The sequence below is a fragment of the Balaenoptera borealis genome, assembly GCF_965194805.1.
Source record: "Balaenoptera borealis genome assembly, chromosome: 14".
Taxonomy (NCBI): Eukaryota; Metazoa; Chordata; class Mammalia; order Artiodactyla; family Balaenopteridae; genus Balaenoptera; species Balaenoptera borealis.
This window is the reverse complement of record NC_138875.1, coordinates 15,432,823-15,458,257: the sequence shown is the minus strand read 5'-3', so window position 1 is coordinate 15,458,257 and position 25,435 is coordinate 15,432,823. Positions and strand designations below refer to the sequence as shown.

Below are 25,435 nucleotides of genomic sequence, written 5' to 3'. Positions count from 1 at the left end.
AGGAAGCAGTGCACTAGAAGATTCGAAACTCGAGTGATTCATGAGAAAGTTGGATGGAGGGGCAAAACATGTGCTTTTGATACATCTCAAGTATAACACCACGTTTAAACATACGGTTCTATTTGTCTGTTTCTACCTAAATGGCACATCTAAGGTATTGCCTCTGAGGTGTTCTATGGCATTTTAAAGTTCATGCAAATGGATGAAATCCTTATAATCTGTTTTTCTACATCTAAGACATTAAACTTGGGCACTCTAACCTTTCTGAGCATTTCAAGGGCTTGGGACCATGCACACAGTGGAGCCAAAAGTCACCTGTCATTTGCTTTTTTATGGAATTAAATGATAACATAGTGATTTGATATGCTTTCAAGAGGCTACGGAGCTCTGTCAGAAAATCTGAGCTTCAGGATGGACATGCTTCATTTAAATATCTGCTCAGCGAAGAACTAACTTCCCCTTGGCTGTTTTTTCTTAACTGCATAACTAACACTATCTCTCTGCTCGAGAGGAGGAGGTCGGAGGCTCCACTGTACCCTCCTGGGAACACGGCATTATTTTGCATATTAAATACCCATCAATCATAAACCACCACGTAAACAATGAAATAGTCCAAAGCATAACAAAATAAACACTGGCCATACATGTTATACTGTTTCAGAGATTACTTACAACATAATTCACGTATAATGAAGTTGAGCCAGCCAAACTGAAATCTCCTCATTATGCAAGCACAGACACTTATTAGATCTAACTGCGAGTATGGCCGTGCGGTTTTTATCTTTTAGAAAACAAACTAAGACAGGAAAAGCTCATGTGGAATCAGGGGAGGCAGTCCTTAATACGCTTCACTTTGTCACAACGTGGTTTTTCCAAACGCAAATGCTTTTCTCATTTCTTGGCAAGGGGAAGTGGTGATTAGATGGTTGTTACATAGAAAGGGTGACATCTGGTAATCAGGAAAGTCTGTAGATGTTTCCCCTGGGTGCCCCTGAGTATTAACACACATTAAAAAATCATAAATAAAAACTATGCAGCCAGAAATATATCCCACCAGCCAAGTGTGTGTGAAAGCTTTTGGAAGGGAAAACTAAATCGGGAAAATGAAGATAACAGAGATCTCATCATCCAACTGTCTGCTGTGAGTTACCAGATTCTCGAAAAGAATTAAAAAAAAAAAAAAACAAACACAAAAAAACACTGCCTACAGAATTAGAGGGCCAGAAGAAGGGACCTCGAAAGGTCAAGTGAGCTAGGAGGCAAGACGTATTTCAACACTTGCTCCAAGGCAACAGTAAATTTTCCTAAGGTTTACTTGAGGTTTCCTTTGCATAGCTGCCTAGACATGCACCAAATATACCAGGCTTTTTAAAATATGAGAAAGAACTACACTTATTAGAGAATTTGGTGCCAAGCTAGATGGAGCAAAGGCTCTGGAGTTAAGCAGACCTGGCTTACAATTCTGGCTCTGACCTTTAAAGAGCTCGGGATGTGGGCTTCCCTGGTGGCGCAGTGGACAAGAATCTGCCTGCCAATGCAGGGGACACGGGTCCAGGAAGATCCCACATGCCGTGGAGCAACTAAGCCCGTGGGCCACAACTACTGAAGCCTGCGCGCCTAGAGCCCGTGCTCCACAACAAGACAAGCCACCGCAATAAGAAGCCCGTGCACCGCAACGAAGAGTAGCCCCCACTCACCGCAACTAGAGAAAGCCCGCGGGCAGCAACGAAGACCCAACACAGCCAAAAAATAAATAAAATAAAAAAATTTTTTTAATTTTAAAAGAGCTTGGGATGTGACCTTGGGCTCATTTCTTAAACTTGCTGAGCTTCAGATTCTTCACGGATAAAACATGAACAATAAAATTTGCTTTATAGGATTAACACAAGGATTATAGATAATAAAATAAAGGTGCCTAGAACACGGTCTGGTTCGGGGTCAGAATGGTGTTCTAAGTCGCAGCTTTATGAACACAGCAAGAAAACAGCAAAAGCAACTCTTCCCAGATGCTTTTCTCTCATGACTCATCTCTTTCTTCCATTTCTTAGTCAATGGCAGATGCCATCTCTTCTTCCAAAAACAAAAGAGAAGGGGAAGGGAGGGGAGGGAGAGAAACTTCTGATTTCAAGATGATAGAAAAGTAAAATTTTTGTCATTGTCTTCTTTCACCAGTTAACTCCAAATAACAAGGAGAACAAGAAATAAAATGCAAACTCATATCCCATGGATTTAGGAGACCTTTCTAACTCTGGACGATAATACAGTTGTCCCTCGATAACTGCAGGGGATTGGTTTCAGGAGCCCCGATATACCAAAATCCATGGATGCTGCGGTCCCTTATATAAACTGGCAGAGTACAATGAATACAGTTGGTGCTCCATATCCGTCCATAGATACGGAGAGCCGACTGTGTATTGAATACTTATTGAAAAAAATCTGTGCATTAAGTGGACCTGTACAGTTCAAGCTCATGTTGTTCAAGGGTTAACTGAATATGAACATGGCCTGTGGACAGAAGGATGGGAAGTGATTTTGCAAAGTGGGATAACTTCAAACCTGAGTGCTTCTAGAAGAGGTGATCATGGAGAGACCAGCCAACCTACCCTGCAGAACCTCGGTAAGCCGTCGAAACTGGAGCTGCCAGATATTGAGGAAAGTGGAGGCCAGAAGAAAGCAAGATGACCTGAAAGCCTGATGAGAAATTAGACTTCCTGTTCCCACCTCAAACCCAAGAAGTTAGCCTGATACCCTTTGCCTACTGGGCAAGAGGCAGAAGGTATATTCTTTTGGAAAACTGTACCCAAGAAGCTCAAGACTAGGATACCAAATAGCACCTCACCCACCCACGAGTAGATAATTCTGCCCAGGCACACAGAGTTCCCAAATGTTTTTTCAAGAACTCTTTCAGATACATGCACCCCAATGTTCACTGCAGCACTACTTATAATAGCCAAGGCACGGAGCAACTTAAATGTCCATCGACAGATGAATAAAGATGTGGTACATATATACAACAGAATGTTACTCAGCCATTAAAAAGAATGAAATAATGCCATTTTCAGCAACATGGATTATCATACTGAGTGAAGTAAGTCAGACAGAGAAAGACAAATATCAATACGATACAGCTTATATGCGGAATCTAAAAAAATGATACAAATGAACTTATTTACGAAACAGAAACAGACTCACGGACACAGAGAATAAACTTATGGTTACCAAAGGGGAAAGAGGGTGGTGGAGGGAGGGATAAATTGGGAGTTTGGGACTGACATATACTCACTACTGTATTTAAAATAGATAACCAACAAGGACCTACTATATAGTACAGGGAACTCTGCTCAATATTCTGTAATAACCTAAAGGGGAAAAGAATTTGAAAAAGAATAGATACATGTATATGTATGACTGAATCACTTTGCCGTACACCTGAAACTAACACAACACCGTAAAGCAACTACAGTCCATATAAAATAAAGATTAAAAAAATAAAGAACCCTTCCAATTTAATATTTCATTCCAAGATAGTGAAGCCCTCCTGGTGATGGCTTCTAAAGGCAGACAGATGGTGGGTTCCTCACATCCTCAACCAGTCAGTCCTAAATGAAGACAGATGAGACAGAGGAAGCGTAGAGCCAAGTTACATCGTTTCTTCTTACCAGCCCAACCGTGCTGTGGTATGCCCGAGCCGGGGGCCCATGAGAAACTTCTGCCAGGAAGAACACAGACCACGGATCCCTTGGGGCTAATATTAAAGGCTTGAGCATCTAATAGTGGTCCTGGATCTTTTGGTCAAGCTCCTGAGAATGAGGAAGCTTTCCTCTCTTCCTTTTAACTTTCTTCCTTTGCGGAAACTTTTATCGAGCTTTGCACGACTTCGTAGGAGCTACTAGAATTCCTTTCACACCAGATGACCTGAGAACAGAGCCCAGTGAAATGACTCACCTCCCAGCTAGACATGCTTGGTTCCAGCCTTTTAACCAGAAAGTGCTCCTCCCAGGCAAATGGAATAATATCATGTTTACTATGGCATCAGCAAACTAACAAGCCAACCCAAACAAACCTATTTATTCATCTACATATAAGCTTGTTACTGCCAAATCTCAGTGACGAGATTAAGAGACTCCTAAGGAGTATTTTAGGTATAATCTGCTCTTCTATGCACAATTACTGGTGGTCAAAATCAAATGAGGAAAACAGTTAGTGGTTCCGCAAAAAAAAATAAAATAAATAAACAGAGTTACCACATGATCTGGCAATTCCACTTCTGGGTATGTACCCAAAAGAACTGAAAGCACACTCAAGTAGATATTTGATCATAGCAGCATCTTTCACAATAGCCAAAGGTATAAACAATCCAAATGTCCATCGACAGATGACTGGATAAACAAGATGTGGTATATATACACAACGAAATATTATTCATCTTTAAAAAGGAAGGAAATTTCGACACAGGCTACAAATGGGTCGAAAATGTCAGTTTGGGAAGATGAAAAAGTTCTGGAGGTGGATGGTAGTAATGGTTGCACAACAATGTGAATGTACTTAACGTCACTGAACTACACACCTAAAAATGGCTAAAATGGTAAATTTTATATTATGTATATTTTACCACATATACACAAAATGATCAAGTGAGGAAGGAACACTGTTGAAGTGATCCCTCTAACCATGAACACCCTGGTCATTGTTTCATGTGGGTTTTAATTGTGTGAATTACAGAAAAAAAATTTCTTTAAATGCGTGTGAAAAGGTTATTCTCAGATGGAGTTAAAGTTATAACCAAAAGGTATTTATCCTCCAAGGCTGCAAGTGATAATTTATTCATTCAACAAACATTCATCGTGCACCTACCCAAAAAGCAGAAGAGCTGGTAGTTAGGACCCTGCTCCTTGGGGATGTACTACCTGGGTCTGAATCCAGGCACCGCTGCTTTCCAGCTGTGGGGCCTTAGACAAGCGACGTAAAGTCTCTCTAACTTGATTTCCTTCTGTGTAAAATGGGAGAGTAATAGTACTCACGTCATTGGCTTGGTGGGAGGATTTCATGAGTTAAGATGCAGCTTAGGACAGTGCTGGTATACGTTAAATCCACTGGAAAATGTAGAAGGAAATGTGGTTTTCCTGCTGTGTCCCCACTGTGATGGCCACCTTCAAGGACCCTGGAGCCCTGCAGAGGGGGGACGTGTGGACAAAAGCCCCAGTTGCAGGCTGAGAACACGTGCAGGCGCCTTCACGTGATGTGCCTGCCAGCGCCTATCTCCCCGGTACACCAGTGTTCCTCAGACCCCAGGGTCAAGGACCTCAGCCAAGGGCTGACTGGAGTACAGGGCTGACGTTAAAGAGATAAGAACTTGGGATTGATTAACTTCCTCTTTGCAACGATGCCAACACTAGACACCCCAGCTCCCTTCTCACACATGTTTTCCTCCTTCCTTGCCTCCCCAAATGAGTTTTCTACCTCATCAACCCTCGTTATCTTGTTTGCTGACTACCTTTTCCCTAATCAGGTGATAAGTCGATCATTTCTGAAACATAAGAAAAAATTATAACAAATGGGAAAAGGTAGTTTGGTATTATCTTTGTGAAAAACAAAATAAAACAAACTTGTATCTATGTATATGCTTATACATACACAGGTAGTGAAATTTTTACAGTAAAAATAAAGACACTGTGTATTCATGGTTCTTTTCATGTGGGTGAGCTACAAGAGGGCTCCTCATATTTGTTTTTGTGTGTTTCCTGATTTTTCTGTAATGACCAGGTACTGAATTTGTATATAGTAAGAGAAAATAAAACAATAAAGGGGTCTTTAGGGATTTTCAGGGTGGTTTGGTACATTTCTAATACCAGGCTTGACAACAGTTTCAGAAACTTGTGATTTTGAAAGTTGGGTAAGGAGTCACGTTCAGGAGCGTGTTTGAGCAGATAGGCACCCAGCATGACTCGCTTAACCCAGAAACTGAGCAGTTATATTTTGGACAAACTGGACCAACTAGGTTTCAACCCAACTGCTTTTGACCAAGTCACCTGGAATCAATATACAGTATTTATTAAGAAATTGCTTTAGGGATTTAGTGTACTATTTAATAGGATGTTCATTCTTTTTGCACCCAAATAACTGGTTTAATAGGCTTGCCTTAGGGAGGATTTTAATGGAACAATTTCCCCCACCTGTGGGACACATTTAAACCAGTGCATCTCTGCTCACATTTGTTCCCAAGGTTGCTAATTTTCCGAGGCGCTGATAGCTGTGAATCGTGGGTCACTGTCCAAAGACAGAGCCTGGAAAGTGGAGATTATTCCTTGCAGCAACATGGTTCATCGTATGCAGTGACACTGTAGGACCCAAAGCCCGAGTTGTTGATTTATTTTTATTTTATTCTTAACTCTCTAAGCATTCTAGAAACACCTCAATGTTATTAGTAATATTCTAGGGTAGCATTCATCAGGAAAATCCTATCTTCAGGCACTAAAATATTCATGATAAATGGAGCAATACAAGTCATCTGCGGTGGTTACCAAGGCAGTCCAGAAGTTTCCTGACTTCTCCTCTTCCTTCTCCTCCCACTCTGGACTTTCTCTGCAGTTCCGCCATTGTTTCCTCACTCCTGTCGCTTTGTTTATTTACTAACTTATTTATTTATTGAAGTATAGTTGATTTACAATGTTATATCAGTTTCAGAAGTAGAACACAGTGATTCAATATTTTTATAGATTATACTACATTTAAAGTTATTATAAAATATTGGTGGGCTTCCCTGGTGGCGCAGTGGTTGAGAATCTGCCTGCCAATGCAGGAAACACGGGTTCGAGCCCTGGTCTGGGAGGATCCCACATGCCGCGGAGCAACTAGGCCCGTGAGCCACAATTACTGAGCCTGCGCGTCTGGAGCCTGTGCTCCGCAACAAGAGAGGCCGCGATAGTGAGAGGCCCGCGCATCGCGATGAAGAGTGGCCCCCGCTTGCCGCAACTGGAGAAAGCCCTCGCACAGAAACGAAGACCCAACACAGCCATAAATAAATAAATAAATAAATTTAAAATAAATGTGATTTGAATAAAATATAAAATCTGGTTTAAAAAAAAAAAAAGGATTCCTTCTTAAAAAAAAAAAAAAATATTGGTTATATTCCCGAATGAATATAACACAGTGGAAACACACTCCTTTCTCTTCTTCAAAGGTGGATCCAGTCTCAGGATCTCAACTCTCACCTCTCTGACACCTAAACTGCAAACTTCCAGGCATCGAAATTGCCTTCATTTTGCTTGCCTGTATTTTCTAAGTTTTGTATAATCATCAGGTGTTACTTTCGTAATGAGAAGACGTTATATTTTAAAATTCAGAGGAAAATATTAACTTTTCACTGCCAACGTGGGATAGAATAGCATCCTGGACGGAGCCAGAGCTCAAAGGCAAATAACCCATAAGCCTGTTTCTAAACATTGCCTCCTTCTTCTTTCCAAACGTTCTTTGGTCCACAGGGCTTGTTTTATTTAAGATGCGATCCTTCTCTAGAATTTCTTCGAGGGCACTCATGAGAATTTCTTTAAAAATTCTTTCCAGTTTCTAAATTAATTCTGTTTTGGGACTTCCCTGGTGGTCCAGTGGTTAAGACTCTGCACTTCCACTGTAGGGAACACGGGTTCGATCCCTGGTCAGGGAACTAAGATCCCACATGGCGCGTGGCCAAAAAACAAAAAAAAAAACCCCCAAAACACCCCACAATTAACTGTGTTTCACTGGGGATAATATACTCTGCAGGCCCACGGGCTCTTCTCTTTAAAAGTTTTCAATTTTCTACTGACTTTCAGACATCTGCATCTGACCCTGGAACAATGTGGGTCCACCTATACGAGGATGTTTTCCAATAGTAAATACTACAGTATTCCATGACCTGCTGCCGGTTGAATTCTCAGATACAGAGGAACCAACTATAAGTTACAGGGGGTTTTTCGACCGTGTGAGGGTTGGAGCCCCTAATCCCTGCGTTGTCCAAGGGTCAAGTGTATTTATACTCATAAGCAAAGGCTTGGACCGGCAGCTCACACAGACCACCCCCTACCCTTACATGGGTTCATCTCCTCGGTGGGTGCACCACAAGGCTAACATGGGCCCACAGAATCCTGCGGGTTACCTCGGGCCTGGGTGTGGTGGGCAGGCAGGGTTGGCCTAAAAGTATATATTGCCCTCTATTTTTTTCCCTAGTAAAAGCCTCAAATTACCCACAACAGCTGCATTTTCAGAAAGTCATTACTGAGGCAGAGATAGCTAGCTGTTCCCCCTCCTCTACTTTCTCTTTTTTTTCTTTTGTTACAAAACCCCAAATTATAGCTGGGCACATAACCACCCAGAATAAAGGAGCCATTTCCCAGCCTCTCATCCGCCACGTACGGCCTTGTGAATAAGCGTGGCGAGTGGGATGTGAGTAGCCTTGATGTGTGCAGCTTTCAGGTGTCACCCTTAAGTGGAAGGGGTGCGACCCTCCCCCTTCCCCTTCCCACGAGTGGGAATGACCCACGCATGACCGGAGGTGGCATGCCATCTTGGACAATGAGATCAACACGTCAGCAACGGGTGCATCAACATACAAGGAGGTGAGCACATAATGCCACCCAGCCACCATATGAGCTAAGGACGCCTGAACAGTTTTGTGCAAGAGAAACAAACTTCTATCTTGTTTAAGCTATTATTGTTGGTTTCAGTTATAAGAGCCTAGTTCCCGCCCCCCCCACCTTCACCGCCCCCCCCACAAAAGCTAAAATGACTGAAGGAAATAAAGCCAGGGGAGAAAGGCTACTGAAATGCAAGGTTAGTAACCCAATTTGCGCTTAGAGAAGACACAGCCTTTTATTCTGCTCAGCAACTGTGCATGGAGCCCTTGAGCCTTATGAAATGCTGACCCTTGAAATGTAAATGTCTGAACTTTCCTTGTAAACTACCCAAAGCTAAAGAACTCTCTGCTTTCACAGGGCTACGATTGGGCAGTTTCACCAGTGCTGCTCGGCCACCTTTCCTGCACTTCACCATGTAAATGAGGCATTTCCAGAGAGAGCTCAGTATAGGAACACGTAAACACAAGTTGCTGATTCAGACTTCTGCCTGGGGTCAGTCACTTGGGAATTAAATGAGGAAGTCTTAGAGATCGTACTTGTAATATCTTTGAAAGACAGAAGGGACCCGATTAATCATATGACATGACATATCCCATACCTCACACACATAAACCCCTATGGAAAACAAAATACAACTGACGTTACTTCAGATCTAAGTCACTGGAGGGAGAAATTCACACAACACCAAAAGTGGGATTGCTACCTCCAGATCACTTACAGATGAGAGCAGGGATCTTCTATTTAAGATACTGAACTACTTAAATAATGATCCAATGTCCCATTAAAAATTTCAATTCAGATTAGTTCAGAACTGGAAGCATTAAGTTTGACTTAATTCAACCAACACTTAATTGAGAGCTTATTACACACGAACCCAAGCATTTTCCATAGATTATTTAATTCTCATAACCATTTTTTTTTTTTTAACAGATGGGAAAACTGAAGCCCAGAATATTTAAGTGACTTGTTCAAATTAGTAGCTGAACTGGACATGAACCCAGACTGCAGGCCTCCAGAGGCCACCTCTGCCCTGACCTGGGTGTTACAGAAGATGTGGAGATGATTAAGATTTAAATGTGGTCCTTGAAGATAACGAATGTGGGAGAAATATATATACATATACACACAATTCCGCATAACACAGGACAGAGCATTCAAATCACCGTAACATGAGTAAAATGTATTCTCTCGGTACAGAGGCAAGAGTATTAAGTCCGTTTCAGGGGCTGCAGAAGTGTGTGGCCCACTGGAGTGGCTCCTGTCCCAGAGGATGTATCGGGCCCCATATGAAGGGGCTCCCACGCTCACTACCTACCAGGCTTGCTTCTCCAGCTTGGTCCCCAATCCAGCTCCTCTGTCTTGCAATCTCAGCTTCCCTCTGGGAAAAAACTTCCTGTCCTTGGCTCAGGATATCCTCAGACAGCCTTTAGGCTGTGCCTCCCAAGTCTGAACCTTATTTAATCGTAGGTCAGAGAGCCACAGTCTAGGCCCAGTTGAGACATTGGAAAGAAAAGAATGCAGGCAGAGAAAGGTGTTAAAAAGGCTACTGAAATATTTCAGGCAAGAGATTGAGAAGGTCTAAAACAGGGCAGTGGGAATTGCAAAATGAGAACAGATTTTAAAGAAATGTTGGAGGAGTATCTATAGGATTTCCTAACACACTGGATGTGGGGAATAAGGAAAACAGAGAAGTCCAAGACCAGAGACTGATTGTAGTGTAGCTGTCTGGAGGACGAGGTCACCATTAACCAAGGCAGGTTAAATCGGAGAAGAGCTAAATACAGAAGTTTTTATAGCACGAATTTGGGGAAGACGAGAAGGTATTAATGACATTCATTGTGGACATAATTGTTTAGGATGTCTGAGGCCTTACACAGCTCAAGGGCATGGTGAGGGTGGAGGTGTGCTAGAGACGGTCTTCAGAGGGACAGGTGAAGAAGAGCATTGGATAAAAACTCGCAGGGAAGGCGTGTGCCAAGGACATGATCTGGGGAGATCTCCTCCCGGAAGAACTGGCTCGAGTAAGGAAGCCAGAGAGACAAAGAGAAGGACTGGTCAGAGAAATGCTATCAAGGAAGCTGACAAACTAGACATAAGTGCTCAAGCAAATCACTGTCTCACTCTGGGTCTCTGCTTCCCACGCCGGGAAACAAAGGGCTTTGGACTAGGGTGATCTTTAACGTCTTCCCTGGATTTTAGGGTGATGAAAATGTCTGTACCTTCATTGTGGTCACATGGGTGTATACTTTGTCAAAACTCATAGAACCGTCCACTTAAAATTGGTGCATTTTATCAAATGTAACTTATATACTCCATTGAGGTTGATTAAAAAAAATTCCCTGTCTCTAAGGAATTACCCATTTTATGCAAAACTATTAATGGTAGTATGAAATATTCCATTTATGAGTATTTTTTCATCAGAGAAAAAGAAATATGGGTCAAAAACTGCATACCCTTAATCGCCCCCCCACCCCCGGAAAAAGAAAAACACCACCACCATGAATTAGAAGAACTTGTTTTAAGAAATCAGTCCCTGATCATTCCAGATGTTGGTATGAGTGAGCAGACATCTTGAAGTGTTTTGCAAAAGCATGAGAAAGTAATGAGAACTTCCAGTGGACTCTCAGACGTGGCATGTGTGGTAGGTTTGGCAGGACAGCCCAAGAGCCACAGGGAAGCAACATGGCAGCCCTGGCTCTGCTGGGACCTACAGCTCAGTAATGACCTCTAGACAAATTTGCTTCAAGTGATGGCTCGCAGGAGTATAACACGTGTGGGTCAACACACAGCTCAATTCGATAAGGATTTCTAAGGTGCAGGAATGGATGTTCCTGGTGGAAGGTATATCCATTTTTAAAACAACAAGTTCCTTGATGGCTGAAGCATCATTGAATTAGAAGGGAGAGGCTGCCCACATCCTTGTATTGAGTCTATTATGGAGTCTGCCATTTATTATGATTTCTTCCTTTTTTGCAAATTTTAAGAGGTAGTGCCTTAGAGAAATAAGTATGATCTGTGACAACACGGTATAGTTTTTGGCTCTAGGATAAAGGTAGCTCTACAGAGAATATCTTCGGGTCATGGGAGGACATGTACGTCTCTATCATCATACTCAGTCTGTCTCCTCTAACTGATCATGAACTCCTCCAGGACAAGAATCGAGTCTTAGTTTCCTTGAGCACTTAATCCAATGTCTGAAAGACCAGATATTCAACACATTTTGGCTGAACTGAACTTGGCCAGAACTCTTTCCTTGGGAAGAACCTATCTAAGACATTATTTACAAGTTATGGCTTTATCTTCCCTTTCTTTTTTTTAAATCTTTCCTGGCCTCCTGTGGGCTCTCATCCTTCCTTCCTTCCTCCTTTTCTGTATTACAAGGTACAGAAGGAATTAGGCACTGACAGGAGTAATGGGCAGAGAGTAAGGAGTGTGTAACTCCAGTAATGTTTCCTGCATGAAATAATGACCAATCAGTTACCTCCAGGGGCCAAAAATATTCAACTTTATCCGGAGTAAATAATATGTGCTCTGCTGTTTGTGATCAAGAACTGGGAGACTCAGATAGTCTAGGCAAGCTGTCCAAGACTGTTCCGTGATGCTGCTGGAACCAGAATCCAGGGGCTGCATGCCAACTCGGCCACCCTGCCCAGACTGAGTTGTCCCAGGACGTTCATTCTCGACCCTTTCTTAGTGGCAACATAGAGCTCGGCATTTAGGAGGCCTGAATAAATCAAAACTATTAACAAATACAAAAACGTGGAGACACAGAATGGTATCACAGTATGGACAACTCTTTTTTTTTTGGCTGCTTGGGTCTCCGTTGCTGCACGCAAGCTTTCTCTAGTTGTGGTGAGCGGGGGCTCCTCTTGGTTGCGGTGCGCTGGACTCTCATTGCGGTGGCTTCTCTCGTTGCAGAGCAGGGGCTCTAGGCCTGTGGGCTTCAGTAGTTACAGCACGTGGTCTCAGTAGTTGTGGCATGCGGGCCCTAGAGCACGTGAGCTCAGTAGTTGTAGCTCATGGGCTCCAGAGCACAGGCTCAGTAGTTGTGGCGCACGGGCTTAGTTGCTCCGCGGCATGTGGGATCTTCCCAGACCAGGGATCAAACCTGTGTCTCCTGCACTGGCAGGTAGATTCTTAACCACTGTGCCACCAGGGAAGTCCTGGACAACTGTTTTGAAGTCAGGCAGAACTGGGTTTGAAAACCTGATTCCACCACTTCCTCGTTTCATGAATACAAGTTATAAACTTACACTTCAGTTTCTTCTTCTGAAAAATGCAGTATCAATATATACATTGTTAGGGTTATTTTGAACATTAAATTAGATGGATAAAGCACTTGGTATAGTTCCTCTTATATAGGAAATGGCCAAGAAAGGGCCAATGATAATGAGAGCAGTAGTAATAGTAACAGTAGTAGCGGTTATTGTTGTTGTTACTCTCTTCTGTCTTCCTTCAACGTATGGAGTTAAAATATACATTAAATGAATATTTATATGTTTTGATGAAGCCCTGTGAAATATGGGAAAGCCTGAAGATTAAACAGTATGTTAGTTTACACTGAATCAACTAATAATTGAATGTTGACCCTGGGAAGTAGAAAGAATCGTAAGATAAAAAGAGCTTACACAATCACTTGTATAATCACTTGTGTAAAGACACAGAACATAAGAAATGTTCAACCACAACATGGTCTTTGAAAATAATAAAATGCCCAAGATGTCAAAAGGCACTCAAGTCTGCCCCAAATTACCAAAGGACAGGGCAGGCCCAGCCTGGGGTGGTCTGGGAATTGTTTGCGGAGTCGGATTTGGATCTTACAGGATGATTAAGTTGTATCCTGACAAGGAAGAGAATGGAAGGCCACTCAGGGCAGAGACGGGGCGTCCAGAATAGCATGCAGCGGTGTTGGTTATCTTGGCTGTAGGAACGCAGCACAGAGAATTTTGTTACATGGTAGTAGACGGCAACGCCTTATTAGCTAAACCCTCGAATTACCCAGGTGCCCTCGAGCCAGAGATGACAGTCACCGCTGTCCACAGCCCCCTTCTAGGCAAAACCACTTAGCCTGCGCTTGCTTCTGACCGGGTAGCCTGGATGGTCCTACTTCGCACCAAGAGGCAATGCTCTTGCCCGTCTAGGTTGAGAAGATTGGAAAGGGGCACCTGAACCGTGGGCGGCCAATCCAGCCACCTCTCCCAGGACAAAACGGTGAGCTGGACCAGTCACGTGCTCCGGTCCAGGGCTCTCCACCAGCAAACCCCAGTGAGCAGGCTGGTTGGCCACGGCGGTACAGCTGAGGCTCTGGAGTTGAGAAAGATCTGGAGAGACCACAATGAGCGGAAGCTTGAGTGGACGGAGGAGACTGGGCACTGGCCAAACTCCTGAGAGAAGCGGAGACTTCGGGAGGGAGACGAGGGCGGAGCCACCCCAGGGCCAAGCCATTTTCTGACATCTCCTCCGTCCTGACCCCAGGCATCCTAACCACAACTCCTTTCATCCCTGAGATTCAAGTGGCATCTCGGTTCTCTGTAACCAAGATCTTGTTCTTTCCCAGTTGTCCTGGTAACACAGCAAAGATCCAGTTTTTGGAAGTCATCGTATAAAAGGCTTTTGATTTGGGGCTTAATTCCAGGTAGGGTTTCCACAATTGCTGTGTTTTATCCAAAGAACAAATTTCTGTTTCACGGACAGAAGTCACTCCCTGGATGGTGACAAACATAAACGTCTTCATTAACCTGCAGACACAGCCCTTATCACACATGAGAATTGGATTCTGTCAATAACAGTTGAACCTCCAGGTGTTTCCGGCATTAGTGAATTATTTACTGGCAACCTTGAGAAGGAGTTGTAGGTTAGGTTTAAAAAATGGGAAACCAGCTGTACCAGGCAGAGCAAAGAGGAGTGAGAAAGCATGTTTCATAAACGTTGAGTTTTCTTTAAATAACACGGAAGTTCTAGTGCCTCTGGCCACGTGAGCGCATAATTCACTGGCAATGCCCCATGCTCTCTGTCTTCTGTTTGGCTTTCCCTGGGGTCTGGCTCTTTATTCCAGACAAAAGAATCCCTTCTGTGGGTTCCATTAGAGGGAAGTGATAAGACATACTCAGATGCACCGCTGTTTCACGCAGCTGACCCCTCTTTGCTGTTGTATTATTAACTGACTCCCCTCCACCAGATCTTTGAAACGCTTTCTAATCTGGTCTCCTGATGTAATCTCAGACCAAGGAACTCTCGGAAGTTGGAGAGCACAGTTTTTCTTCCCTATCCCAAGTATGGCATTTAAGATAAAGAGCAAATAGTGTTATGTGATTAAGTGATACACGTAGCCTTGAAAACTTGCCATGGCAGCTTTAGTGTTGCGTCCTCACACAGCCCAAGCCCTGCCAGAAAGCCTAGGGACAGAGGATTCATTTCACTTAACTCTAGGGGACAGCAGGCAAGAGGCCATGAGGAGAACTGGGAACCCAAAGAAGACACCACTATTTTAGGGCACTGACTGTTAAAAGGATGGCGTTGAACTCAGAGGAGTAACTCTTTGATGCAATTTCAGGCACTATGATAAAGTGAAGAATCCCAGGTACCTGACGGGAGTGACGCTTCTGCGATAAGGGAAGGAGTGGAGAGTGTGCTTTGATATTTAATGAATGACACTAGGTAAGCAACTGTCTTCTCACGCTGGACCTGAGGTACCACTTCAACACTGGGGAGATCTGGAGATCTCTCGGGGGACTGGAGTGTGTTTACGTGTGGTGGCAAGACGGGGCGATGGTGGTGGGAGTGCAGGTGTAGACCAGAATGGCCTTCCCAAGGAGACACCACTGCTGCTCTGGGCACTTCCTGCTTGGCCAGCATCTTTCTGGCATCCTGGGGGTTCTGGACTGCTGTGCAGAAGGCTATCGGGGGGTGTGTGTTATGGAATTAGGGTCCACTTCCAGGTGCCCCAGCTCTACAATATAGGGCTTAGCCCTCCAGCAGGGGCTGCCCTGAATCAAGAGCGAAGTCCCTGGAGAAGGGAGGAAAACTAGCCTGAGGACCACCTAGGCCCCCCTCAGGTCTAAGGAGGCCCCTCAGTGCCAAGCTGAGCGCAGCCCTCCTCCACGACTGTGCTGATGGGCCACATGCTGAGCAGCTGGACCCCGAGCACAACCCCCTCCCATAGATCCCGGGAGGCCACCCGAAGTGCCAGTTTCTCACCTCGTGACTCACTCTGGAAGACGGCCACTGCGACATCCTCCCCCCCACCCCCTGGCTTTCTGTATTTCCAGTCGCGGAGAACGCAGCTCCGACAGCGGTGGGGACCTTCCGAAGGAGGTCAGGCAGGTCCCGGGTAGGGGATTCCCTTTGGCTTGTTGGCTGCTTTCTGCTAAAACAGACCATGACTCTAGTCGGCCAGGATCTCCTGAGGATCCTCCTGGGGGGAGCCTCCCAGCAGGTGCAGGACCAGGGACAAGAGCTCCGTCCACAAGCTGCCCACGATGCCCTGCCAAGTCCCCATCCCACCTTCCTAGGGTGGAGGCTCCGCCTGGACCCACCCTGCCAAGTCCCCATCCCATGTTCCTAGGGTGGAGGCTCCGCCTGGACCCACCCTGCTAAGTCCCCATCCCACCTTCCTAGGGAGGAGGCTCTGCCTGGACCCACCCTGCCAAGTCCCCATTCCACCTTCTTAGGGAGGAGGCTCCGCCTGGACCCACCCTGCCAAGTCCCCATCCCATCTCCCTAGGGAGGAGGCTCCGCCTGGACCCACCCTGCTAAGTCCCCATCCCACCTTCCTAGGGTGGAGGCTCCGCCTGGACCCACCCTGCTAAGTCCCCATCCCACCTTCCTAGGGAGGAGGCTCTGCCTGGACCCACCGTCTGATAAAACCTGGAAGTGAGGCAGGGTCGGCCTTAGCCTGGAAGGCAGTGGTGGTGGAAACAGCAACAGCAGCGCTAACACAGACTGCGCGGCCCCTGTGCGAGGCCTTGCGCTATCGTGCCCTCAGGCAGAAGCCAACAGGCCCGGCCTGCCCGCCCTTCCTCCAAAGGCTATGCTCCCACTGCCGTCGGGGGGCCTCTGCCCCGGGATGGCGGAGCTGCAGGAGGGTATTTGCTGTGGCTGGTTCCCAGAGTGAGTCACAAGCTGAGAAACTGCCACACCCTGTGGAGTGTCATCAAATCCTCACCAGGAGCAACAAGACAATTTGTGATTATCCCCCTCTCACAGTGGAGAAACTGAGTGCCAGGGCTCAAGAATCTGGCCCAAGGTCATACTGTGAAGAAAGGTTAGAGCCAGGACCTCAGTCCCCAGAGTCTGAGGCTCAGAACACTCGCTCAATTAAAAAGATCTGAATGCAAAAAAAAAAAAAAGATGAAGAAATACTTACGCCCAGGCTCAACCTCTAAATGATTAAATCGGCATCTCTGGAGCTGGAACCAGGGAATCAGCATTTTAAAAAATCAGCCAGGATTGAGAACCAGGGCTCTAATGCCTTGAAATCTGAATGTGTCCTTTCTTTCCATCCAGGCGGAAGCTCCTTGGGGCAAGACCCTTAACGCCGAGCCCAGGCCTTGCACGTAATCAGCACGTGTTGAAAGTTTGCTGAGTGACTGCATCCTCACCTGAAAATCTAAACAAACCCGGGGTAGGATATGGGGCATGTTTTGCCTTGTTTGTGTGAGGTAAGAGTCATGTGTGTGTCATCTGGATTTGGGCAACCCGAGAACACAAATTCCAAAGAAGATAAACCCCCCCACCCCCAGCGCGCTAACGTCCCAAGAGAGGAACAGGCTGCGTTGTTGGTTATCTCCTGCTTTCAATTAAGGAGGCTTCAGCCAGATTCCTTTGTGTGCCTCTGAGGCCCAAGCCTTGTAAATGGCACACTTTCAATTATTTATCTAAACAAAGGTGAGCCAGAGGGCAGTTGTAAACACTCGCCTGATGAACTTGAGCCCAGCTCTGAGCCCTTGGAATTCTCAAGCTTACATGACTTGGTTTTGTGGATCCAGTTTCCTTGGCGGGGGGAAAAAGAAAGAAAAGGAAAAAAAATGGCACACTATTTAGGAGGCCATAAATTCCATTTCAGAAATGAAAGGCGTGCCAGAGCCGAGCTGCAAGGATGCCGGGCTTTGTGGCTGGTGGTGATCTGCTTAAATCAAACAGTCATAACTCACTGGCAAGGAGGCGGACCGCTGAATCCCTTCCAGTTTTGCACTGTCTTCCCCATCAAAGGATGCATAACATTCTATGTCACCAATGAATAATAAATCCCATCAAAAAGGAACACAGAACCAACAGCGATCTACAAACGTAAGCGGAGAAAAGGCCGTGTCTCATAAGTGAGGACAGCCTTCTGTTTCGCTGTCAGCAAGACAAGTGCTCTTCTTGGGGATGCGTCTGTGCCTACTCCCTGTAAGGACCGGCCTGTGATGCGCATATGACCCAGACTGCTGTGCCATGGGTACAGCTGATGGCCGAGAGTGAGCAATGGGAATGACTCCTGTGGAAATCAAGTACCCCTTCACTTGCCATCAGCGTCAGCTGTAGCAAAAGAGTGATTTGTTAACAATAAACCAGCTGGAAGTCAGGGCACCTGGGTATTAAGAACAGCAGCAGCAACAGTAACAACAGCTACTGTTTGCGTACATATTATGTGCTGAATGCTCGGTACTACTGTACCGTGGAGAGGCACTATCCTTACCAGGCAAAGGTCCAGAGAGATGAAGCAATTTGCCAGGTCACAGGACCCATCAGTGGCAGGGCTGGACTCTGTACCCAGATCTGCCCGACTCAAAAGCCAGGGTTCCTAATCATGCTGTTATACAATCTCCCTAGTCCCAGGACAGACACTTGAAAATATTTCTGGAATTCACCTCTCTTCTCTATCCCTGATCCTGACGACCTTAGTTCAGACCTTAAACTCTCTCACCCTTACCATTTTTATAGCCTTTTAAATTCACCTTCCCGCCTCCACTCTTTCCCTCATCCCGTCAAGTGCAAATATTTAAAAATATACCTATCACCCTATGTGATATCGTCTCAAGTCCAGTCCTTTGCAAAGCACAGGTGGTCCCACTCCACCTCTTCCGTCGCTATCATCCCCCACTGTGACCCAGTCTCCTCAAATGTCCATCTCAGAAGATCCCTTGTGTAAAACATCCTGTCTCTTCCTTCCGATCTCACTTATTTACATGTTTGTCTCTCCACCCAGACTGAGCTCCTAGAAAGCAAGAAGCTCGTCTTGTTCATGCTTGTGATTTCCCCCGGATGTGGCAGAGGGCGAGTGCCAATGTACATTACCTAGCTGACTCACTGATTGAATGAACAGAACCTCAAAGCTAGGGAAAATAAATTAGCAAAGATCACTGCATTTTTGACAACTGACCATATATGCATGGGGTCTCAGTACAATCATTCTTAACAATTCCTTGAGTTTTATAGATTTTACTTATCTCTGGAATAACCACAAGAAATTCATTTAAAAATTAAATTCTAGCTTAAGACATGTTTCCTTGACATTTTAGTCTAGCTTTCTTCCACTCAAAAGTATTTTCTTCACTAATAGTTAGCTATTAGCAGTAGTATCTGATCCTAGAATGTCTACCTTTTCCTTTCCTAGCCTAAATGCAGTTTTCTTGATTGAAGATTCTGGTTTAATTCCTTGTTTAAATAAAGAGCCGGTGCCTGGATTAAACTGACCAGCATATTATATTGGGTGTGCCTTAGATGTATTAAGACAGTTGCATTTTATGTCTTGTGTTTCAACTCAAATGGTAACTGCCTATCGTGGGTTGGCCAAAAAATTTGTTCGGCCTTAAGTAAAAATAAGACACATTTTTCATTTTCACCAAGAACTTTACTGAACGTACTCATTAACCAAACAAACTTTTTGGTCATCCCAATAGAATCGGCACTGTCTTCCTGCCTTCCCCCAGTGTGAGCGGGAACTTAGCTAACCTCTGCCCAGGCTTCAAGATTTATCTCCATTTCCTCCCTCCTCTTTGCTGTGGCCCTGGCTCTGAGCCAAGCAGGACATGACTTCCCCCCACCCCCGCCGAACTTCCATAACACTTGCTCTCTGTGCCCCTCGGCCCCTGTTCAAGGTCATGTGTAGCAAATCACAGTGGAAAGGACACTGCCATGGGAATGTCACCCCTGCTGTACCACGAATACATCATGGGGCTTTAGGTGATGGATTCACCTCTCTGGCCCTTGGTTTACTCACTGCAAAATGAGGGAGTTAGACTAGTTGGGTTACATGGCTTCTACGCTTCCTTCCAGCTCTAAAAGTCTATGAAAACGTGCCAGATAGCTTTTTTTTTTTTAACATCTTTATTGGAGTATAATTGCTTTACAATGTCGTGTTAGTTTCTGCTGTATAACAAAGTGAATCAGCTATACATATACATATATCCCCATATCTCCTCCCTCTTGCATCTCCCTCCCACCCTCCCTATCCCACCCTCCCTATCCCACCCCTCTAGGTGGTCACAAAGCACCAAGCTGACCTCCCTGTGCTATGCGGCTGCTTCCCACTAGCTATCTGTTTTACATTTGGTAGCGTCTATATGTCCATGCCACTCTCTCACTTCGTCCCAGCTTACCCTTCCCCCTCCCCGTGTCCTCAAGTCCATTCTCTATGTCTGCGTCTTTATTCCTGTCCTGCCCCTAGGTTCTTCAGAACTTTTTTTTTTTTTTAGATTCCATATATATGTGTTAGCATACGGTATTTGTTTTTCTCTTTCTGACTTACTTCACTCTGTATGACAGACTCTAGGTCCATCCACCTCACTACAAATAACTCAATTTCGTTTCTGTTTATCACGCCAGATATCTTAATCCTAGTTGAAAGTTCCCTAGAGGTGTGAAGGTGAAATGCAAAATAGAACTTTGGGCCACATTCAAACTGTTAAGAGTTAAAAATAATGATTTGGATGTTATGATCCTCTACATTTTCCAAAGGACCACCACGTGATGACATCTTCAAACTAAACACGCCACCAAGAGATGGCCCAGCAGGGTAAGGGTAACTGATGCTGTAGGTTTTGTTAACTATACTGTGAAATGTTCATCATGATAAAGTTGGGTTCTCACAATTCCACACAAACTCAGAATTACACACACAAGTAAAACTACTTAAACATTCCTTTCAGGCACGATCAACCAGTGTGCATCCAAGACGTAATGCTTTAGATTAGCCAAATATACATCCCCCAGAATGTGAAACATAGATGCTCAAATTTGATTCCTCCGAGGCTGAGCTTCAAACTGTAAGTAATTTGGCAAAAGAGACAGAGTCTTGCAGAACCAGCATTCTTCTTACTAAATTACACAACTTCTTATCTTTTAAAATAATTTATAAAGACATGTTAGAATGAGAACAAGATAACAGTCATTCAAGAGAAAAGACAGATGTAGCAGCATTTAGGCTCAAGAGAGCTTCGATGGTTGCATACTATGTTTAGGGCTAATTTGCCTGGCAGCTGAGCCCAAAAGGGGAGCTAAGAGGACTTAGTTCTGATACAGGTTTTTACAAGAGGGAAGAAATTTGCCAAGGAGATGTTTATCACTCAGAGTCCCAACTGGAAACAGAAGTCACATTAAAATTAGGATAATCCAGGGAGGGGCTGTTTACAAAGGGACTAAAGTACAAATATGTGAGCAGGGTGCAAGGGAACCACAGGGCAAGTAAGGAACTTGGGGCTGACCACAGAGGAGCTATTGCCACCTGTAGTGGATTAAATACCGTCTCTCTTCCCCACCCCCATACATTTGTGTCCACCTAGCACATGATCTTATTTGGAAATGTGCAAAGGATGGAGATGAAATCATACTAGATTAGGTCGGGACCTCAATCCAATGGCAGCGTCCTCGTAAGAGACAGAAAAGCAGAAAAGTTCACATAGAGATGCAGAGAATGTGACCATTTAAGACGGAGGCAGCGATTGGAGTGATGTGTTTACAAGCCAAGGAATACCAAGGATCGTTAGCAGCTACCAGAAGCTACGAGAAAAGCATGGGATATTCTCCTTCAGAACCTTCAGGAGGAACCAACCCTGATAACACCTCGATTTCAGACTTCTGGCCTTCTGAACTGTAAGAGAATAAATTTCTGTTGTTTTAAGCCACCTAGCTTGTGCTAATTTCATTATGGCAGCTGCAGGAAACTAACATACCACCCCATTCCCTAAAAGGATGAAAGGAGGGAGAGTAACTGAGCCCAGTGGGAGAAAATGTGTTGAGGTCATTTTAAGTGGAGCAGTGACCTTCCATCAAGGGACAGAGCCAATCAGAGGCAACCTTGCAAGAAGAGAGCCAGAGGAATATATGTCCCGACCTCAATCTCTTTCCTTCCTCCCTCCAATCTCCACCTGGGGCTCCCCACTGGTTACACCCAACAGGAAGCCAGAGGATGTGGTAGCCCTGCTGACACAGGCAGAGAGCAGGAGGTGGGAGAGTGGAAAGCATATTTGGAGGGGTGGATGAAAGCTACCAGCACGAGATGAAATCTCGCAGGGATCATTTCTGGGATGACAAAGCTGAAAAGTGTCAAGTTAAATCTTTCCTTCCTGTAAAGTGACTATTACTGTCCCCAGAAAAGAAGATGTCGGTCTCTCTCCTGTACCGGGTCCTCTTCTCGTTCAACACTCTTGAGCCAAGGTTTCTCTAGCTCAAGCTCTGTTTTGGCCCCTTTGTTATTTTCTTCCAGCTCCACACATAGCCTTCATCATGGCCTTCACCATAACTGATGACCCCCGCATCCGCCCAATCTCTCACTCCAGCTCAAGTCCATTTCCAATGACCCTGGGAAAACTTCACAAGATCTCTCACGAACTGTTCAAAGTCAACACGTTTGAAAAAAATCAACCATATCATCCTCTTTCCAAAACCGACACTTGTCTATGAAATCCCTCGTCTCATTTCTCTAAACCATCTCACCTTAAACTCTCCCGTTCATTCCCTTTCCCCAGACATCAAGGTCCTGTCAGTTTTCATAAGGACGCTGGGCTTCCACTCACCCCTTTTTCTCCGTTTCAACAACTCCCACTGCTTGCATTGAGCCACATTTTTCTACATCCGGATAACGGCCAACAAGCTCTGAGCTGGCTTTCCCAACTCCGGGTTCCCAGGCCTTCCAATTTCATCACGGCCAAGGCAATATTACCGTCCTTCTCATACCAAACCTACGTTTAAATTCTCCAGTGACCCTTTCTGCGTCATGTCCTCCCCTGTCAGATCCATAACCCTCTCCCTGGCTTCTGACAATCTTCACATTCCAACTCCATTCTACTTTTCCAACCTCACTTCCCATCATCGGTCAAGAAGAACCTCGGTACGGCCAGGCTACTGTGTCTCCTGTCCTAGCCTCGCGCTGTGCTCATGCCTGTCCCTTTATCACCCGATGAGACCAGTTACCTATACTTTGTAGACCGGGGTCTGCCACGAATCCAACAGAACTGAAAGCATTTCTCAAAAATCTTTCAACAATACACACAGCCAGCATTTCCTTTGTGATCAGTAGTAAATATGTACCTAATCAGAACGCTTTATGTCTTTCCCTACATCCTTCTTTTCCAGATCAACCTACAAGCTATGTGTTATGGCAGTTCATGTTCCTCTGGGCTAAGGAAGATATTAGAGCACAGATTAAGAGTTTGGGCTTTGGAGTCAGACCAGAGTTAGAATTTCAGCCCATCCATAGGCTATCGGTGTGACCTTGCAAGTTCCTGACCTCCTCTCTGAGCTTCAGTTTTCTCATTTGTGAAATGGCAATTTGAAACTTGCCTCAGTGTTATTATAAAGGCAAGAATTGCGAATTTGTGTAAAACAGTACACTGCAGGCATAAAGTTAGGTTCTTAATAATATAAACAATGAACAGCAAAGTCACATAACTTATACTCAAGGCCAACGTGAAATTAGTTATTAACCTCATGCAGCCAGATACGGACATCTGGTTGCTGGATTACATCATAAGGTCCCCGTTTCCATTCCCCTTGTCTTTTTTTTTTTTTTTTAATTTTTATTTTATTTTATTATTTATTTATTTTATTTTTGGCTGTGTTGGGTCTTCGTTTCTGTGCGAGGGCTTTCTCTAGTTGCGGCAAGCGGGGGCCACTCTTCATCGCGGTGCGCGGGCCTCTCACTGTCGCGGCCTCTCTTGTTGCGGAGCACAGGCTCCAGACGCGCAGGCTCAGCAATTGTGGCTCACGGGCCCAGCCGCTCCGCGGCACGTGGGATCCTCCCAGACCAGGGCTCGAGCCCGTGTCCCCTGCATTAGCAGGCAGACTCTCAACCACTGCGCCAACAGGGAAGCCCCCCCTTGTCTTTTTAACACCAACATTTCTGCTCAGCCATGCTGGATCTGGGAACCAGCAGAAATAAGCTTCTAGGCCACGGTTATTCCAAACAACCAAACCCGGAAATCAGTGCTTCTGTGGATCCCAAATTGTCCTGTATCCTCAATAAACAGACTCTGAGAAACTGGCCACAGTGGGTAGTGGCTGTCATATTATTTCCAACAAATATATCAATGTGGATAGCTACCTCTTGGCAGCTTAACAGTCAAAATCAGGCTAACTGAAAGGTCATCCATCTGAAGATGCAAACATGAATAAAAAATTATATGCATATATTGCAGTAGCTGTAATGGATAGTAATCTAGTTTGATCAAAACTTTTCATGATACTTTCTATAAAGTACTGGCTATTGTTTAATACATAAAGGAAAATTCTGGCAATTCAAGTTTTATTCTTACTGTTGTGCATTCACTGATGCATTATAAATACTAAGAAAATGCCAACATTTTCATTTTGAATGTAATTAATACAAGGGGACAGAAAAGGAAAAACAACAAAGAATTTGGTCCTTAACCAGAACCCCTCATGGGCACACACAAAAACCATGTGATTTTCGGACACATTTGGAATCTAGCACATTTCTTAAGTTTGCAGAGCACGCCACACCAAAGGGGAACTTCAGTGCCTCATGGAAACAAGCCAGAATCATACAGGAGGGGATTAGGAAACAATTATTTCATGTGTGCTTTCTAATGACCTTCCTGAAATCCAGATGGTTTATTTGCTCTGAAAGTATTTTAGATAGGGCTGATTTATTGAATGTCATTATTAATGAGCTGGGTGAGAAACAGAGTAATTGTTTAAGTGACCCAACATGCTTTCAAAGTGATGGAACGATTTGTTAAGTTGCAAATTGCATTCCATTCCTGTTTGCGGTTGCTGACATGAACATAAACATTTTCTTTATTAAGTGAAATTTGTCATGGTTTGCCTTTAGTGTAGTTAAGGCAGCTTCTAAAGCAACTTTTTTTTTGTTTTCTTACTATAAAGTTTATGACTAATATTTTAAAAATTATGTACTGAATATCTTACAGCACAGTATGTTTTCTAGTTAAGCATGGCTTTGGAATTAATTATTAACTTATCTTTAGGATAACGACAATTCTGAGGAAGCAAAATTATGACGCGTTACAAAAGCATCTTAGTTGGAGGCTTCAAATCTCCAACCTGATGACAAGCTTCCTCCATGTGTCATCCCTCAAACGTGTAACTTTTGACAACTGATAAAGAGAAATCATTCAGCCCCTGGGCAAACTCTTTTAGGTAATATTTGGAAATATCAAAAAATACCTATCTCATAAAGCAAGTATGAGTCATCATAAAAAACAGACAAACAGTGATGGAATGGCGATTTTTAAGGGGAAGCCTGGGGAAGAGAGTGACTGTTCAAATTTCGCTGCCAGCAGAATTGGAAGCCAACAGAAAAATCCATGAACCTGAACACCAGGCCACAGTGATGCTGGGAGTTCAAGTTGTAAACTGTGAGC

The 25,435-nt window shown here is 44.5% G+C and overlaps 1 protein-coding gene and 1 long non-coding RNA gene across 6 annotated transcripts in view; one reads left to right on the top strand and one right to left on the bottom strand.

The window, feature by feature from the left end:
• CCBE1 (collagen and calcium binding EGF domains 1) overlaps positions 1–25,435 on the bottom strand; it is a 241,474-nt gene that overhangs the window by 46,752 nt on the left and 169,287 nt on the right. Inside the window, exon 1 of one of the 5 annotated variants that reach the window (XM_082352994.1) lies at positions 3,946–4,034. The exons of 3 other annotated variants lie outside the window; for them this stretch is intronic. In XM_082352994.1, the coding sequence (XP_082209120.1) occupies positions 3,946–4,019 (74 nt within the window). In that variant the 5' untranslated portion in view covers positions 4,020–4,034. Of the gene's footprint in view, positions 1–3,659; positions 3,920–3,945; positions 4,035–25,435 lie in introns of those variants that run through there. One more of the 5 variants, XM_082352996.1, reaches the window with a different exon arrangement.
• Positions 8,773–19,284, top strand: LOC309611161. The gene is made up of 2 exons (XR_014234367.1): positions 8,773–15,269; positions 17,118–19,284. It is a non-coding gene; the product is annotated as an uncharacterized lncRNA (long non-coding RNA).